The sequence below is a fragment of the Myotis yumanensis genome, unplaced genomic scaffold (genome assembly GCF_028538775.1).
Source record: "Myotis yumanensis isolate MYYU_CA2020_CCGP unplaced genomic scaffold, mMyoYum1.0.hap1 SCAF_2, whole genome shotgun sequence".
NCBI classification, from domain to species: domain Eukaryota; kingdom Metazoa; phylum Chordata; class Mammalia; order Chiroptera; family Vespertilionidae; genus Myotis; species Myotis yumanensis.
The window spans coordinates 120,790,829-120,808,331 of NW_027223753.1; the positions used below are offsets into that span (position 1 = coordinate 120,790,829).

At 38.2% G+C, this 17,503-nt stretch overlaps 1 protein-coding gene across 7 annotated transcripts in view; it reads right to left on the reverse strand.

Moving 5' to 3' along the window:
- The window catches only part of ROBO1 (roundabout guidance receptor 1), a 569,906-nt gene that overhangs the window by 63,060 nt on the left and 489,343 nt on the right, over positions 1-17,503 (reverse strand). For all 7 annotated transcript variants that reach the window (XM_070406018.1, XM_070406016.1, XM_070406015.1 and 4 more), the window contains exons 9-15: positions 15,228-15,433; positions 11,074-11,155; positions 10,731-10,899; positions 10,477-10,643; positions 3,125-3,246; positions 2,246-2,477; positions 1,212-1,333 (exon numbers count right to left, since the gene is read on the reverse strand). In XM_070406018.1, the coding sequence (XP_070262119.1) occupies positions 1,212-1,333; positions 2,246-2,477; positions 3,125-3,246; positions 10,477-10,643; positions 10,731-10,899; positions 11,074-11,155; positions 15,228-15,433 (1,100 nt within the window). The remainder of the gene's footprint in view (positions 1-1,211; positions 1,334-2,245; positions 2,478-3,124; positions 3,247-10,476; positions 10,644-10,730; positions 10,900-11,073; positions 11,156-15,227; positions 15,434-17,503) is intronic.

Sequence of the window (17,503 nt, forward strand, 5' to 3'; positions counted from 1 at the left end):
TGAAAATCATTTGCTACTCCAAAGAAAATTTATTGTCTTTATTTGGGCCTTAACCAAGAGCACACAGCATAAACACTCAGAAAGATCTACCAAGATATATATGAAAGGGCCCTATTACGTAGACCTACTAAATCAGAATTTCTGAGCATGGTAGACAGGCATCTATATTTAAAAAATAAGCTACAGTGATTCAGATGTTAGCATGTAATTACCTGTATAAGGTAAATGTGTTTACCTTCTTAACATCAGTTTCATTTCAATAGATACAGTATAAAATATTTAGATATGAAATAATCTACTAGTAATTAGAAAAATACTCAGGCATCATAGAAATTTTAAGCAGGATCTAGAGAAATAGATTTTTTCCACTAAAAATGTGTTTATATAAGTGTTGAAAAAATACACATAATATCTTTTCTATTGTGATTGTCTTGCTTCTAATTCATTTATCTTAACTCATTTAACTATCCCATAATACAAAACAAATTCATTGATAGTATAAATGCCATGTCCCTAACTTAGTTTTTATTCTTTCTTGGTATGCTTAATATATATTTGCACAAAATGATTCTATATAAAACTCTCTAAATGCAATAAGTAGAGAGGATGACTTCACAGGTAAAAATAATTATTCATAATCATTAGATTAAATCCCTTAACACTATATCACATTAAAAAAATTCATTTAAACATACAGAAATTTATATTTGAATTTCCTCTGAGACATGAAATATTGCTTAGAAACTAATGTTTATAGATAAAAATGATTTTCATGTACAGTAAATAATTTTTATCTTATCTCTAAAGTTCTAAAATTTCAAGCATACATACTAAAAAAAAAATAAGAACATATTTGATAGAATGTGACTCATAGCCAATTCTATAGGGTAACCTATACAACATATATTTAAGTTATTTTTAGGGCAAAAAAATTAGCATTTCATTCGTTTTTTATGTGGTATTACATCAACCTAAATATAATGAGATGAAGTAGATTCTCTCTTTTAAATTAATGTTTTTCAAATAGTTTAAGAATTAGTATTCCACAATTACTGAATAAACAGGAAAATGTTTTTAAACAATTTTTACATACTGCTATTCAGACCAGCAGATGGCGCCAAATATCCATGCACAATGTAACCAAGGTTTCTTTTTCTTTTCTTTGTAGGGGAAGAGGGATGTCCATCAGTAAATTACTATATAGGGATTACCTTGTACTCTTGGACCATTCCATTTTGAGTGTCTTCTGGAGGAGGCTGCCAACTAACAAGAATTGCAGTTCCATTTCCATCATTCTTTGATACAGTTACACTTTGAGGTGGGGCACTGGGTGCTATTAAATTGTTTCAAAAAGTGAATATATTATCAGTGGCATTAGAGGACATTAAAAGCAGGCACTTGAAATGTACAAATAATAACTATATAAAATTTATATCAATATATGCATATGTTTTAAAGAGGCATCTCATCCCAAACTAAGTATTTCTCAATATTACTAACACATTGTTACTGTGAATGTTTCATAACCAACATTACAGAGATTATCTCCACAAAAATTCCAAGGGAAATCCCTATTTCTTTTATCCTGCTACCTTAGTCTCATGTTCTCTAATAAAGAGTTTAAAAAGTATGAAGATGAATGCGTCATCCATAATATTAACTATATTCCATCATTTATATATTCAAAGTAATAAAGACATTTTAGGGAATGTTCTGGAGAATAGTTGTGACATGTAACCTTTGACCTTTATTTAAATATTAACTTTTAATTTCCAGTTATAGGGTGGCCAATCATACTGGTTTGTCTAGAACTGAAGGGTTTCCAGGGACATGAGTCATAAGTATAAAATGCTAACCCTGGAAAGTCCTGGGCAAACCAAGACATTACTCACCTTATTTACAAGTCATTACTCAAGATAACATTTAATAAATGAATAGAAAATAATGCAAAGGCAAGCAAATTGAAAACATTTCCATCTTTAAATGTGAATTTTATTTCTGAATGATTAAATATATCTATATACGATATTAAGCAATACAATGTTCCAAATTTGCACATTTTTCTATAAGCCTCTACTAAAGCAATTTATAGTAGTTCTAATGAAACAAATTCTATTAGCAAAATATGATGTTCAATATAAAAAGTTAATGTCACTATTAACATAAAAAATTTTCAATCGTGTTAATAAAAGCCTAACAAATGTACTGTGCAATACATAGAAATCACACACTTCATTATACTTGCCTTCTTCCAGGGTTTTGGCAAATTTAATTTCACTGTCTGCTCCTTGAAATTCATTAAAAAAAGGACGAGCCTTAATTTCATAGTTGACTCCCTTTTTGAGATCAGGGATAACCACACTATTTTTGGTTGGCGTTCTCACGTCAAACACTAACCACTCTGACTCCCCATGGGTGGCTCCAGATGGCCGATAAAGAATTTTATATCCCTGAATATACTGAGACTGTTGGTCCACCTATTAAAATGACAAATAAAAACGTAATCATTAATATCTTTCTGTTGGTTTATTAGAAAATTATGAAAATTAAGTGTAAAAAATATAAAAAATTATATTGGACTTCATTCTGTGGTCTTCAAATTTACACAAAGCAGAATACTAAAAACAGAGCATTACTTTTGTAATGTATTTCATTTTTCACCTTAATAAATAAATTAGGTATTAATTTTGATGCTTCATGCAGAAATGTAAGTCATTAAAGAACTTCTGTGACAATATCTGAAAAGATGTCTCTCAGTGTTAGGGGAGACGAAGAAAAACGTGTTTATCCACTTTCTAATTTTTAAAGCCTAATTAATGCTTAATGTGGAACTATTTATAAGTGAAAAACGTGATCATCCTATCACAAGTTTTATCTTCATGATTAATACTCTGTGTCTTCCCTCTAAGACTGGTAAAGTCCATTATTGCAGCATAATAGATAATACACACAAAAATAAACTTTTCTCTGTTTAAAGCCAGTCTACAGATACCATCATAAAAAGATTACATTATAAAGTTAATGGTGGAGTGAGCAACAGATGTTTTTTTCACATAATAATTTCCCAGAGGTCACCTGCATATTAAAACCGTGACCAAATACTGTAACAACGATGACGACTCACTGTCCAGTGAACTTCGATTGAAGAGGAAGAGAGGATGGTTGGGTTGTGGAGGTGCAGTACAACATCTCCCAGTTCCCTCTGGACCTGCTTGTGATCCACCCCCTGACTTGTTGGGGGAACATCTGCAAAAACCCAAGAATACTGTGTCAGATCTTACACAATGTTACTGACTTGAGGGAAAACTCGGCAAAACGATCCTCTCATTCATTTCAACTCTCAGAAAAGAAGAATCATTGTGACTGGGAAGCCAACCTGTGATACAGAATAAAATAGGAAAAAAGTGACCTTTTTATTAGGAGGATAGGGAGGTATATAGATGATGTACATGTAGATGATAGATATAGATATAGATATAGATATAGATATAGATATAGATATAGATATAGATATAGATATAGGTAGGCAAAAATAATAGTGGCAAGCAACAGTATTTCAGAGCTCCTCTTACCAGGTAATGCTTGTTTTCTCTGAAATTGAGCAGCCTAGTTAGTGCAATCTCTACTTAGTTTGTTATAAACTTCTGTAGTGACCCTAACTATGAAAGAAAGAAAGAGCCTGAAATTGCAACTATGGGTGGGTAATGTAAAGAATGGAGATAATAAGCGAAAGCAAGCACAAAAAAGAAGTCAGACACCTTACATCTTGTAAGAAGAACCTGGATGTCTCCCAAATTAGGTGATTAAGTTAGTGGCTATGATGGGGGAATACAGAAGCCACCAGTAAAACAGGATAGGATAGGATAGGATAGGATAGGATAGGATAGGATAGGATGGGATGGGATGGGATGGGATGGGATGGGATGGGATGGGATGGGATGGGATGGGATGGGATGGGATGGGATGGGATAGAATAGAATAGAATAGAATAGAATAGAATAGAATAGGGTAGAACAGAACAGAACAGAACAGAATAGAATAGAATAGAATAGAATAGAATAGAATAGAATAGAATAGAATAGGGTAGAACAGAATAGGGTAGAATAGAGTAGAGTAGCGCAAATCTGATGAAAAAAGGTACTTATGTTTCATTGATGATGGTTTGGTTTAGTTTAATTATAGTGCCACTGCAAAGAAGGTTTAACAACAAGTTTTTAATCTGAAGTACACCAACATTTTAGAAAGGAGACCGAGAACAGAGTAAAAAATAGTGTTCATTTATGCTGCATTTTTTCCCAACAAGAAAGGATTGTTGTTTTTTTAATCTTTATTGTTGAAAGTATTAACATATGTCCCTTTTTTCCCCCCATTGACCTCTTCTAGCCCACCTCCTCCCTCCCCATCCCAGGCCTTCACCACCCTATTGCCAGTGTCCATGGGTTATGCATATATGCATACAGGTTCTTCGGTTGATCTCTTCCTACCCACCAACCCTCCCCTGCCTTCCCTCTAAGATTCAACAGTCCGTTCGATGCTTCTATGTCTCTGGATCTATTTTGTGCATTAGATTCCACATATGAGTGAGATCATGTGATACTTGTATCTCTCTGACTGGCTTATTTCCCTAAGCATAATACTGTCCAGGTCCATCCATGCTGTTGCAAATGGTCAGAGGGTTTTTTTTTCTTTTTTATTGCTGCATAATATTCCATTGTGTAAATGTACCACTGTCTTTCTATCCACTCATCTGCTGAAGGGCACTTGGGCTGTTTCCAAATCTTAGTTATTGTAAATTATGCTGCTATGAACATAGGGATGCATGTATTCTTTCTGATTGGTGTTTCTGGTTTCTTAGAATATATTTCTAGAAGTGGGATCACCGGATCAAATGGGAGTTCCATTTTTAATTTTTTGAGGAAACTCTATATTGTTTTCCACAGTGGCTGCACCAGTCTGCATTCCCACCAGCAGTGAACTAGGGTTCCTTTTTCTCCACATCCTCGCCAGCACTTGTCCTTTGTTGATTTGTTGATTATAGCCATTCTGACAGGTGTGAGATGGTACCTCAGTGTCCTTTTAATTTGCATCTCTCGGATGATTAGTGACTGAGCGTTTTTTCATGTGTCTCTTGACCTTCGGTCTGTCCCCTTTGGAGAAGTGTCTACTTAGGTCATTTGCCCATTTTTTAATTGGGTTGTTAGTCTCCCTTTGGTTAAGTTGTATGAGTTCCCTGTATATTTTGGAAATTAACCCCTTATTGGATGTATCATTAGCAAATATGTTTTCTCATGCAGTGGGCTTTCTTGTCATTTTGTTGATGATTTCTTTTGTTGTGAAGAAGTTTTTTTTATTTTGATTTAGTCTTATTTATATATTTTCTCTTTTGTTTCCTTTGCCCTGGGAAATGTATCCATAAACATATTGCTATGTGAGATGTCTGAGATTTTGATGCCTGTGGTTTCTCCTAAGATTTTTATGGTTTCACGTCTTACAGTTTAAATCTTTTATCCATTTTGAGTTTACTCTTGCGTATGGTGTAAGTTGGTGGTCTAGTTTCATTTTTTTGCATTTATCTGTCCAATTTTCCCAACACCACTTATTGAAGAGACTGTCTTGACTCCATTGCATGCTCTTGCTTCCTTTGTCAAGTATTAATTGAGCAAAATGGCTTGAAGAAAAGATTTTGTTAAATTTAATAAAGTTATTATTAAATAAAAATAGCCATTTCTATAGAGATGTTCTAAATATAGATGTTTTGCTTAGTTTATCATAGCTAAAGAGGACACTGGTGAAAAAGAGGAGAAAATAAAATTTTGTTTTGCATCCAGAATTCTCCAGAGAATATTGTATGTGGCACATATATTCTAGATTAATTGCCATCCATAAACAACAGACACAAGCATTTTAGTTTTCTGAAAGATTAAATACTTTCAAAGAGCTTACTGTATAGATGGCAAAAACATGAATTGAAAACGAGGCTGGTGAGTATCTTTGATGGAGTCCAGGGAAGACAGGCAGATGGGAGAGAAGACCGACCACGCGCTGTCCAACACTCTGATAAATAATACCCTGAATAAATGGTCCTTCCCACCATGGAAAACAGTATGGAGGTTCCTCAAAAAATTAAAAAATGGAACTCCCATTTGACCCTGTGATTCCACTTCAAGGAATACATCTTAAGAGGCCCGGAATACCAATCAGAAAGAATATATGTACCCTATGTTCATAGCAGCAAATTTACTGGGACCATAAATTTAGAAAAATAACTGAGATGATTTTTGTTTTTCATACTTTATCCTTTCATAGAATACCTTTGGCTAATGCGGGCCCTCAGGCTACCTATGATCACAGCCTATAGATAGAAAGCACTTGGTTGTCAGCTTTCCATCTCAGGCATATTTCATTCTCTACTGTCTCATTTGCTCCTGTAATGTCAGCTCTCTCCGATCTCCAGGGTAAGACTAAATTACTTGGAATAAGACAGACTAGGGCTTGCATCCCAACTCAACAACTTTACAGCTATCTACCACTGCGAAGATTTTTGGACTTCACATATCTTCTTCACACGTTAAGGTGATGTTGATGAGCCGCTTCTGAGGACTGCATTTGGTAAGGCATGTAAAGTCCTTTCTTTGAAGGCAGGTATCTCTACATACAGAGTGTGCTCATTAAACATTGGTTGAGTTAAAATGATTTAGTGTATGGGAAAGACACACATTATTTCAACATCTGAACATATTCTCCCATATGTAAGCTCCATTCTCAGGGACCTTCTACCTTTTAGGAAGTTTCTTTAAACAGGTACATAAACCCTTTTTAAAGGGTTTAAATACTGTGATTTAATTGCAATCTTCAATTTCTCTAGTTTGAGATAAACTTGTCAATTAATACCTTCTTGGAAATAACTAAATTCCTTGGCCTAGTGTAACCATTTTGACAACAGCAGTTTAGAATATTATTTTAGAAAATTTCCTAATAGAGAAAAATGGAAAATATTCCCTAATAAGGTAATATTGAAAAGTTCACAAATTGGTCCTTTATTGTTCTTGTTCTCCTCTGCCACCTGGAAGAAATATATTGTAAATGGTCCTTCCCAATATTCAGAATTACAGTTGGAGGAAATCTCCAATGTGATTCTATCCAACTCCTTCCCCCAAATGGGAACATACACACTCTCTGAGGGGACAGTATTCAGGCCCACTTCGTCGTGTGTAGTTAAGGTCTCTTATCATCTCTACCATACCTATTCTGCACATTTGGTGTTCGTGTACATACTCCTTACAAAATAAGGGTCACAAATACTGTGTGGACAGGATGTGCAGATGAAGAATAGCAGAAACAGTGGCAACAACTACCCTCACCGGAACAATGACCGCCACCACCCCTACTTGCCAGCTACTCATCTCATCTTCCTTGTGTTACCAAATTTTGTCTTTGGGAAGATATTTTGATTACCCTGTGGATGTGGCTGTAACTCCAACTGTGACAAAGGTCTACCTGACTCCTAACTGGAAAGCGTGCCCTCTATTTTTGCAGCTCTTACTTTTGACCAGCTCATTCATGGGAATAACATTTTTGCAGAAATGGTTACAGAAATTATGTTTGCTCCTATGAATTAATTTTCAACGTCTTTTCTGAATTCACTGTAACCTTGGCTCTTACCTTCCTGCTTACATGTTCTGTACCCCCAGTTATAGTTTTCCTTGTTCTTCCCCTGATTCCTGCTATAGAAAATATTAGTGTGGCCCTCAGCTGGGCTTCATTGTATCTCAAAAGCAGTCTGAGAATTACACAATGAAATCTTGCCCAATTTTACTCCCAACTCATTGGTCCTGTTTTGTTGTCTGAAGTTAGAATAAGCATATCTTTTTCACATGATAATCTCTTTAAATGTAATGAAAAAAAACATCATGCCTTCTCTAACTTTATAATCTTGAGGGTTAAATCCAAGATGCTTGGATTTCTTTTCAAATATGTGATTTTTACCCTTCATGCAGACTCACCAACAATCCTCTGTCCTCCTCTTAAAAGTCTACCTGAAAATGCGGTGCTCAAAAAGGAACACTTACTCCATTCGTGATCTGACCTGCTCAGACTGAAAGGGGAGATTACTTGATCCAGACATAATTCTGCTAATGCCAGTTAAGACTACATTTATTCATTTGGCGACTACATCACTCAGTTGGCTCAGATAGGTGTTTTAATTCACTTCAAACACTGAAGTTGGCCTGTCCCCCGCCACCCTCTCACATACTCACAAGAACTCCCTTTAAGTTCCAAGTCCTCAGCCTGTCCGTCCACAGCTAGTTTTTAAAATCTAAAGTCAAGCACCAGACTTTTAAATTTGCTCCACTGATTTCCATCTTGTTAGTGCTGGCCCATCACTGAAGTCTGCCAACATATATTTAACTCTGATTCTCTAATTCAGCACACTAGCTAGCTTTCTCATTTTTATGATATTTGTATATTTTATTAACTTATTTTCTTTTTAGTCCATACAGTGAAAGAAATACAAATCCAATTACAAAGTCTAATGGCAAAATAAAATAAAAGTCTGAGTTTTGTATAACCATACATTGATTTGTGGATTTAATCCTTGTTTAATCCTGTGGCGTAGGTATTTTTAGCCTCATTATATAGAAGAGGAAACTGAAGGTCAGGACTAACTTGCACAGGGCCATGTAGCTGGTAGGTTAAAGAACTGAGACTAAAAGTTCTTTGATTTCAAAATTATATGCCTGTTTTGCTATATGTCTAGTCCACCTCTTGACATAGCTATTCATGTACAAAGGTATGTTGATTAACATTTAAAAAAACATATTCAGATAAATGTTAACTATATACTTACATTAAAGATAATGTATTACAAAATTATTCATATGCATTGTCAATCAAAACTCCATGTGGCGTTTGTTAGGTAGAGACCACTGTACTGGGGTCAGAACTAGGAACTCACTGTACAGCTGCATAGTTTCTACATGCTTTACAACTGCACATCTAACACTGAAAACCTCAAAGTGCCTTTAGGCAGCTCTGAGAATATGAAAGCTCTTGTTGAGGTGACTCATGATAGCAAATAGAGGCATCTGGTTGTGTTGAATTCACACAGCAAGAGGCAGACGTGGGCATGTTCTACAACTTGGTTTGCTTTCACTGTGAATTCTGAAACAGAAAGTCCTTCCAAAAAGATAGTTTATATACTCAGTGGAGAAGAGCAAACATGCAGCATGCTGGCAGACCCTCTCCCAAACCAGGAAAAAAAGCAGTTGAAGTGTTTCAGTAATTTTGTGTACCGCTTGTTTCTATCACTATAACTAAGTTATAGAGACATTATGATTCCTCTGAATGTTGATAAAAGAATTTAGAGACATTATGATTCCTCTGAATGTTGATAAAAGAATTTTGCATTTCTAGTCACTATAATCTAAAAGTATCCTTCTTTGTTAATATAAGAGCAATCATATTTTAATTGCAATGATAGTATGTTCCAAAAAAGGTACAGGATGATTTACATTCATCTCTTTTATTAATACATAAATTTACTCTTATTAAAGTATTAAAATAATAAGGTGAGCAAGAAGGGGACTAGGAGATAATGTGACCATTGAAAACTAAAAAATAATTTCTATTCATAGGAGACAATAAACAACAGTGTGTCCAGAAAGCTGGGGCACATTTACACAATGGAATACTACTTGACCATAAAAAGGAAGAAAATTTTACCATTTGGGACTGCATGGATGGACCTGAGAACATTATGCTAAGTGAAATAAGGCAGTCAGAGAAAGACAAGTACCATATGACTTTACTCATATTTGGAATCTGATGAACAAACTGAACTGACAAGGAAAATAGAGGCAGAATCATAGAGAGAAGGCAGACAACTCTCAGGGGGCTATAAAGGGATTGAGCAAAAAATTTTTTAAAAAAAGAAAAACTTCATGGACATGGACAGCAGTGTGGTGGTTGGGGGTGTTGGTGGGGGTGGAGGTAGAAGGGGGCATAGAGGGGATAAATGGTGATGGAAAAAAAATAAAGGGAAATGCAAACAAACAAACAAACAAAAAATCAGTTAAGCTTATCTTTCAAATATCTCTTAAATTTGCATCATTTGCAGGAAGGATCACTTGTAAAATTTACTCAATTTTAAATACAAGTATTATAAGATTAATATTTTATATTCACATATAACATTTTTTACTCAATTTTGTGAATTGAATACAATATTTTTGTCTCATTAGATTTGTAATTTATAAGATCAGAAATATTTCTGTTATTAATTTTATTTTGAAGTGCTTTGTCCAGAAAATAATAGTTTGCAAATATTGTGTTTGTGTGTTAAAAGTTAATTGAGCAACATGGACAACAGAACTATGTTAAATACCCAGTCCTAGCATGTAGTACAAATGATGTACCTGTATTATCATAACATCTAAAGAAAAGTAGGTGTCACAGGGTGAGTAAATCGACACGTACCTTGTGTTTTCACTGGATCTGATATCTGGCTTGGATCACTAATTCCATATGCATTAGCTGCCCTCACAAGGAAAAGGTAAATTGCATTAGGTTTGAGTCCTTTAATTGCAAATGTTTCTGTTTTCACATTCTCTGCTACAGTCTGCCAACTGCTACCAGATGCATGGCTAAGGAGAGAGACATGAGTTAGAACTTACATATTTAATGGTAACTCACAAGAAAGAACAACCAAGAAACATCATATTTCACTCTACCTGAAGGCTTCTAGAATATAAGATGTCGGAGTTGCACCTGAATTCAAGTTTGGTTGCCATGACAATGTTACTGTATTTCTGCTGACATCTATAACTTCAGGTTTGGAGGGGGCACTAGGGATTAAATTTGGGTCAGTGGGTCTTGGAGGCTGAACTGGAACTCCAAATTCTAACAAAGCGGAAAAAGACAAAAGATGTTTGCACATGTACAGATAAGTACATAAACAAATGTAGATAACCTATCCACCCACCTAGGCATCGGAACATCTACTTTATCTATTTACCAATTAGTAAAGAACTGCATCTGAAGCTTTATTTTAAGGTAAAACAGTATCTAATTTACCTTGGACTTCAATGTAAGCACTCCATGTTGCTTCACCACTGGGGGTGGTTGCGATGCAGGTGTACCGGCCAGTGTCACCCAGCTGCGAAGACAGATGACAATACATATTTGGAACAATCAAGAGCTCAGTGGGCTGGAAAAGCAATTATAAGGTTTGTGTACGGCCCATGAATATGAATCACTGCATTAAAATTCACTAACCAAAAACTACCTCTTAATTGATTATATTTTTATTGAATGTGAAGGAAAATATTGCAGACATAATATATTTTATACTAGAGGCCCGTTGCACAAAAATTTGTGCACTCGGGGGGGGGAAGGGGGGGTCTCTCAGCCCGGCCTGTGCCCTCTCGCAGTCTGGGACCCCTCGGGAGATAACTACCTGCTGGCTTAGGCCTGTTCCTGGGTGGCAGAGAGCAGGCCCAATCCCTAGGTGCAGCCCCTGGTTGGGCTCAGAGCAGGGCTGATTGGGGAGTTGGGGCGCTGCCCCCTGTCATGCACAGAGCAGGGCAGATTGGGAGGTTGCGATGCCACCCTCAGTCATGCTCAGGGTAGGGCCGATTGGAGGATTGGGGCACCGCCCCCTGTCACACTCAAGGCAAGGTCGATGGGGAGGTTGTGGTGCCACCCGCTGTCATGCACAGAGCAGGGTCAATCAGGGGGTTGGGGCGGTGCCCCCTGTCACGCACAGAGCAGGGCCCATCAGGGGGGTTGGGGCTCTGTACCCTGTCACGCACAGAGCAGGGCCCATCAGGGGGTTGGGCGCTGCCCCCTGTCACGCACAGAGCAGGGCCCATCAGGGGGGTTGGGGCTCGGTACCCTGTCATGCACAGAGCGGGGCCCATCAGGGGGTTGGGCGCTGCCCCCTGTCATACACAGAGCAGGGCCCATCAGGGGGTTGGGGAGCTACCCCATGTCATGCACAGAGCAGGGCCCATCAGGGGGTTGGGGAGCTCCCCCCTGTCACGCACAGAGCAGGGCCAATGGGGAGGTTATGGCTCTACCCCATCACACACAGAGCAGGGCCCGTCGGGGGGGGGGGGGGGGTTGGGGCACTGCCCTCTATCACCCACAGAGCAGGGCCAATCAGGGGGTTGGGGCGCCGCCACTGTCACACTCAGGGCAGGGCCGATGGGGAGGTTATGGCTCTACTCTGTCACACACAGAGCAGGGCCTGTGGCGGGGGGGTGGGGAGGAGGTTGGGGCGCCGCACCCTGTCACACACAGAGCAGGGCCGATCAGGGGGTTGGGACGCCGCACCCTGTCACACACAGAGTCACAGGGCGATCAGGGGCTTTGGGCACTGCACCCTGTCATGCTGATCCGGTGCCAGGAAGCCTCTTGGCTCCGCTGATCCCGGTGCTGGGAAGCATATTACCCTTTTACTATATAGGATAGAGGCCTGGGGGCCGGCTGGTTTGCCCTGAAGGGTGTCCTGGATCAGGGTGGGGGTCCCCACTGGGGTGCCTGGCCAGCCTGGATGAGGGGATGATGGCTGTTTGCAGCTGGTCACACACCCTTCAGGGTGGGGGTCCCCACTGGGGTGCCTGGCCAGTCTGGGTGAGGGGCTGAGGGCTGCCTTCAGATTGGCGATTGACTGAAGCTCCCAACCACTCCTTTTTTTCTTTTTCTTTTTTTATTCTGGGCCAGCTTTAGCTCTGGCTCTAACTCTGAGGCCTCGGCTGCTGAAAGCTGGTATCTGGTTTGTTTGCTGTTCTATAATCGAAACAATGTATAACTCTAGCTCTGAGATCCTAGCGGCTGAAAGCTGGTTTCTGGGGTTTTGTTTAGCTTCCATATTTGTTACAGAGTTTCAAACTGCCAGCTCAGAGGCTGGCAAGGCAGGCGGGGAACGTTGGAGTCCTCCTTCACTGAAGCAAGCAAGCCTCACGTCCGCTTCCAGCTGCCTGGCTGCGGGCTGCCATCTTGGCTGACAGTTAATTTGCATATACTCACTGATTAGCCAATGAAAAGGGTAGCAGTTGTACGCTAATTACCATGTTTCTCTTTTATTAGTGTAGATAGTTATTCTGGTTATATAATAAAAAGTAATTAATTAAGTTAATATTTTTTACAGTGACAATAAATAACTCAAAGGGTTAATCTTGATCACTAAATCATATCTTTACTAGAGGCCCGATCATGAAATTTGTGCAAGAGTAGGCCTTCCTTCCCCCGGCTGCTGGCACCGGCTTCCCTCTGGCACCTGGCATCCGGGCTTCCCTCACAGCCCTGGCTTCATCTGGAAGGTCTGGAAGGACATCCGAAAGGACATCTGGTCTAATTAGCATATTATGCTTTTATTATTATAGACTAGAGGCCCGGTGCACAAAATTCGTGCACGAGGGGGGGGCGGTCCCTCAGCCTGGGCTGCATCCTCTCCAATTCGGGACACCTCAGGGTATTTCCAAGTGCTGGTTTAGGCCTGAACCCTGTGGGATTGGGCCTAAACTGGCAGTCGGACATCCCTCTCACAATCCGGGACCACTGGCTCCTAACCGCCCACATGCCTGCCTGCCTGGTCGCCTCTAGTTGCCTCTGCCTGCTGGCCTGATGACCCTAACTGCTCCCTCCTGGCCTGATCGCCCCCTAGCTGCTTTCCCCTGCCAGTCCGATCACCCTAACTGCTCTCCCCTGCTGGCCTGATTGCCCCTAACTGCATCTGCCTCAGCACTCTCCACCGTGGCTTTGTCTGGAGGACGTCTGGAAGATGTCTGGTCTAATTAGCATATTACCCTTTTATTAGTATAGATATTTAGTAAGTCACATAATGAGGCTGATGAAGTTTAGTCAATTACTATTATTTCCTATTTTATCAGAGTTACAATTATATTGATACTTGAGATAAACAGATATTTATGAAAAAAGGAAGGATATAAAATGAGTTGTTCTTATTTACTCCTTTCCCACATTTTAAAAACCTATAATTTAAGACAGTTTAATAAGTGTGAAGCCAAACCCTAGCTGAATGAATACTCTCTCTCCCTTCTGAAGACTGAATGCTGGAATACAGCTCACATGTTTGACTTTAAATTTCTCAACAGCATGATGCACACACATGCCTCTGCTTATTGTAATTACCTTATCTTCAGGTAATGTTTGATAAAGCAAGAATTTTGTCATCTTGCTCTGGCGATTACAATAACAAACTCACAATATTTTTCACAAAGAAGTACAACATATTCACTTTTGGAGCACATAAAATGAACTGTTAATGCAGGTCTAAAACTCCAAAGAAGCCACCCACAGTAGGCAATAAAGCAATTGAAATTTATGTTTATTTCTGACTAGGCTAATCTTTCATATGCCTCATGAACTTGTCTGAACTTGACCTAAAAGAAAAATCAAAACAACACAGCCCTGAAAGAACAGGTATGGATGTAATGCCCTGGGAAAGTAAATCCTTAAATAGTTCCCACAAACCTGTGGGCTTTTCACCATTTAGCATTCTGATTTAAATGTACACATTGCTTTATTGTTTCTGTTTGCATATATAGCATTCTGTAATTGCAAAATGCTAAACCAAATACTTAAAACAGGAGAACTGTTCAAGTACGTTGCATGTAAAATGGTACTGGAAAGTATCTTTGAAAAAATGCTTTATGCCCTAGCCGGTTTGGCTCAGTGGATAGAGCATCGGCCTGTGGACTGAAAGGTCCCGGGTTCAATTCTAGCCAAGGGCATGTACCTTGGTTGTGGGCACATCCCCATAGGAGGTGTGCAGGAGGCAGCTGATTGATGTTTCTCTCCCATCGATGTTTCTAACTCTCTATCCCTCTCCCTTCCTCTCTATAAAAAATAAATAAAATATATTTTTTTAAAAATGCTTTATGGAATGAATGACTGCTTCATACCATGACTTAGAGAGTATTTTTCTCCCACAAATTCTCATCTATTTTCCTCAATAAGTCTCAAAAATATTTTTTCTCCTCCTTCTAAAACCTTAAATTACTTGCCATGGGCTAAATTATGAGTCAAATCATGTTAAATACACACAGTGGAATGTCTGAAAGAATAAAGCATCTAATTTAAAGTATATTAATACTGTTATTTGGCATTTCATTAACTCTAAAACTTGAGACTTCAACACTAGTTGCTGGAGGCAAAAATAAAGTGAAACAAAATGGGAAGCCCAGGTTGTCATTTCAAGTTACCTTCGCATATCGGATCTGCAGAACTCCAGTCTCGAGCTGTTTAATTCGAGAATCTTGAGTTGAAACAAGAACCCCATCCTTTCTCCACAGAATTGTGGGCACTGGACTGCCTGTGGCCACACAGCTGAGCACTAAGGTACCATCCACTGCTACCGTCTGATTCACAGGACCTTGTCGAATGACAGGGGGAGGTCGGTCTGCAATCACTGCCGGAAGAAACAACAGGAAATATATTTCTGCAACTGGAAGCAATTTTCTAACCATGGAAGCAACAGCAGTTGCTCTAGGCTTTGAAACAAGTAATTAAACAAGTAATTAAAGTAGGAGATATGCATTATTCAGAATGCATTTATATGATGCACTGATTCAGAATATTAAAATAAGATAAAATGTATTCCTTTCAAATGACCAACTGACTTAGTTTGCCACATTGTTAAGGTTCCTACTTAACTTAAGAGTTCAGGGATTAAATAAGGATTGTGGGTAGTGAAGTAGATGTACAGTGGTGAGAAGTGGAATGCTGTACTTTTAAAAATTTAAAATATGTAAAAACTAAAGATAACAATAACAAAACATTTACAAAAAAAAAAAACTTATGAGAGAAATTTTCATAAATGAACCAAAGCCAACTTGATATTTGATCATTGTTCTGTGTCACACAGAAAAAAATGCTTGTATCATACCAGCATATTTGACAGTTTTGGATTTAAAAAGGTGTTTGGTTTTTCATAATTTATAAATCAATACGGTTGAGCTTCTTTCATATTGGAATTCTTTCTATTAAAATAACATGTGGGTAAAAATTTCCCAGTCCTCATGAAATCAGAGAAACTAGAAAACTTCCCAACTATATTGTTGGTAGGCTAATCCAAAAACATAACTCAAGCTGATGTTCTGTCCTAGGCAATATCAAATTTCCATATTGAGATTATAGGAATGGGAAAACACTTTTGCCAATTCTATTATTTCAATAGTTTTCCCCTGACCTAAGCAATTTAGGTGAAATGGAATAGATATTTTTAAATAAACAAAGAATTAAAAATAGTTTAATTAAATTTGTCCTTATTAAGCTTTAAAATTCTAAATATTAGTTTAAAAATTGTAAAAGTTACAAATATACAGAAGACAATTTTACAAAATTGCCTGAGTAGTGGAAACTGGTTTCCAGAATAACTATATTTTGGATGCAACAATTTGTAAAGCTGGATGTGTCATGTTCCAAGTTTTCTGAACCAAAGATTTTCACAAGCTGGGGTCATACTTCAATTTGTTCTTCATTTATCACGCAATCATTACTAGTTTTGTGCATTCAAACCGAGAAAAACAAGAAATCACAGGAGTGAAGCCAGCAACTGTGCATTTTTACTCCATCCTTCCAATCCCCTTTCCTCTTAGGTTGCTAGTGTGAAATTTGTTAATGCCAGTGGTGGTGGATTAGAAGCTGGAGTTTAAAACTTGGCAGGAGTGTTTCTGATAGTTCAGGGATGAAAAATACAAGCCAATAATGCCTCTACTTAGAATGATTTAACCTTTTCTACTTTATCTGTTGAGATTGGCTAAAGTCAAATCAGAGCCCCCTCCTGAAAAGTATGAAAAAAGAATGAATGTGTTTTATTGCATTTGGATTTTATAAGATTCTGTCAAATGTGTTCTATTGATTATAAGAATACGTGAATATTATTTCCAGGCATTAATTAAATTTGTAACAGAGCACTTCTTTATAACTGATTAGAATTAATCAGTTATGGAGTGGATTATGTTGGGTAGTCTTGTTAAATTTAGAAACAATCCAATGATTAAGTCAATATTCCATATCTTTACAGTACTTTGATATTTGCATATTTAACATCCACACCCCCTTACCCCATCCCAATACAGTTTAATGATGCTATTTCTGTGTCATTTATTTTTTCCTGGTTTGCATTGGGCAGTTTACAAAAATAAAGGAAGAAAAGAGGAGTAGGGTCCATTATCAGTTCTACCATCTGTCATATGCCTTTGGGCAAGTTCCTAAAATTCTCAAAGCCTCCGTGTTTTTTGTTTGTTTGTTTTAAATCTGTAAATATATATATATAGCCAGAGACCATAATGCCATCATGACCATAACACATCCTAATGACCAGTTGCTATGACACACACTATGGCCAGTGAACGGGCTTGATCCGGGCTGCATTGCCCCAACACCCTGAAGAGGGCAGGGCCAGCCGGCCAACCACCTTGGCTGGCAGAAATCTGGGGTCTGGGGACCTTGGAGTTGCTAGGTCTCAGTCTCAAGC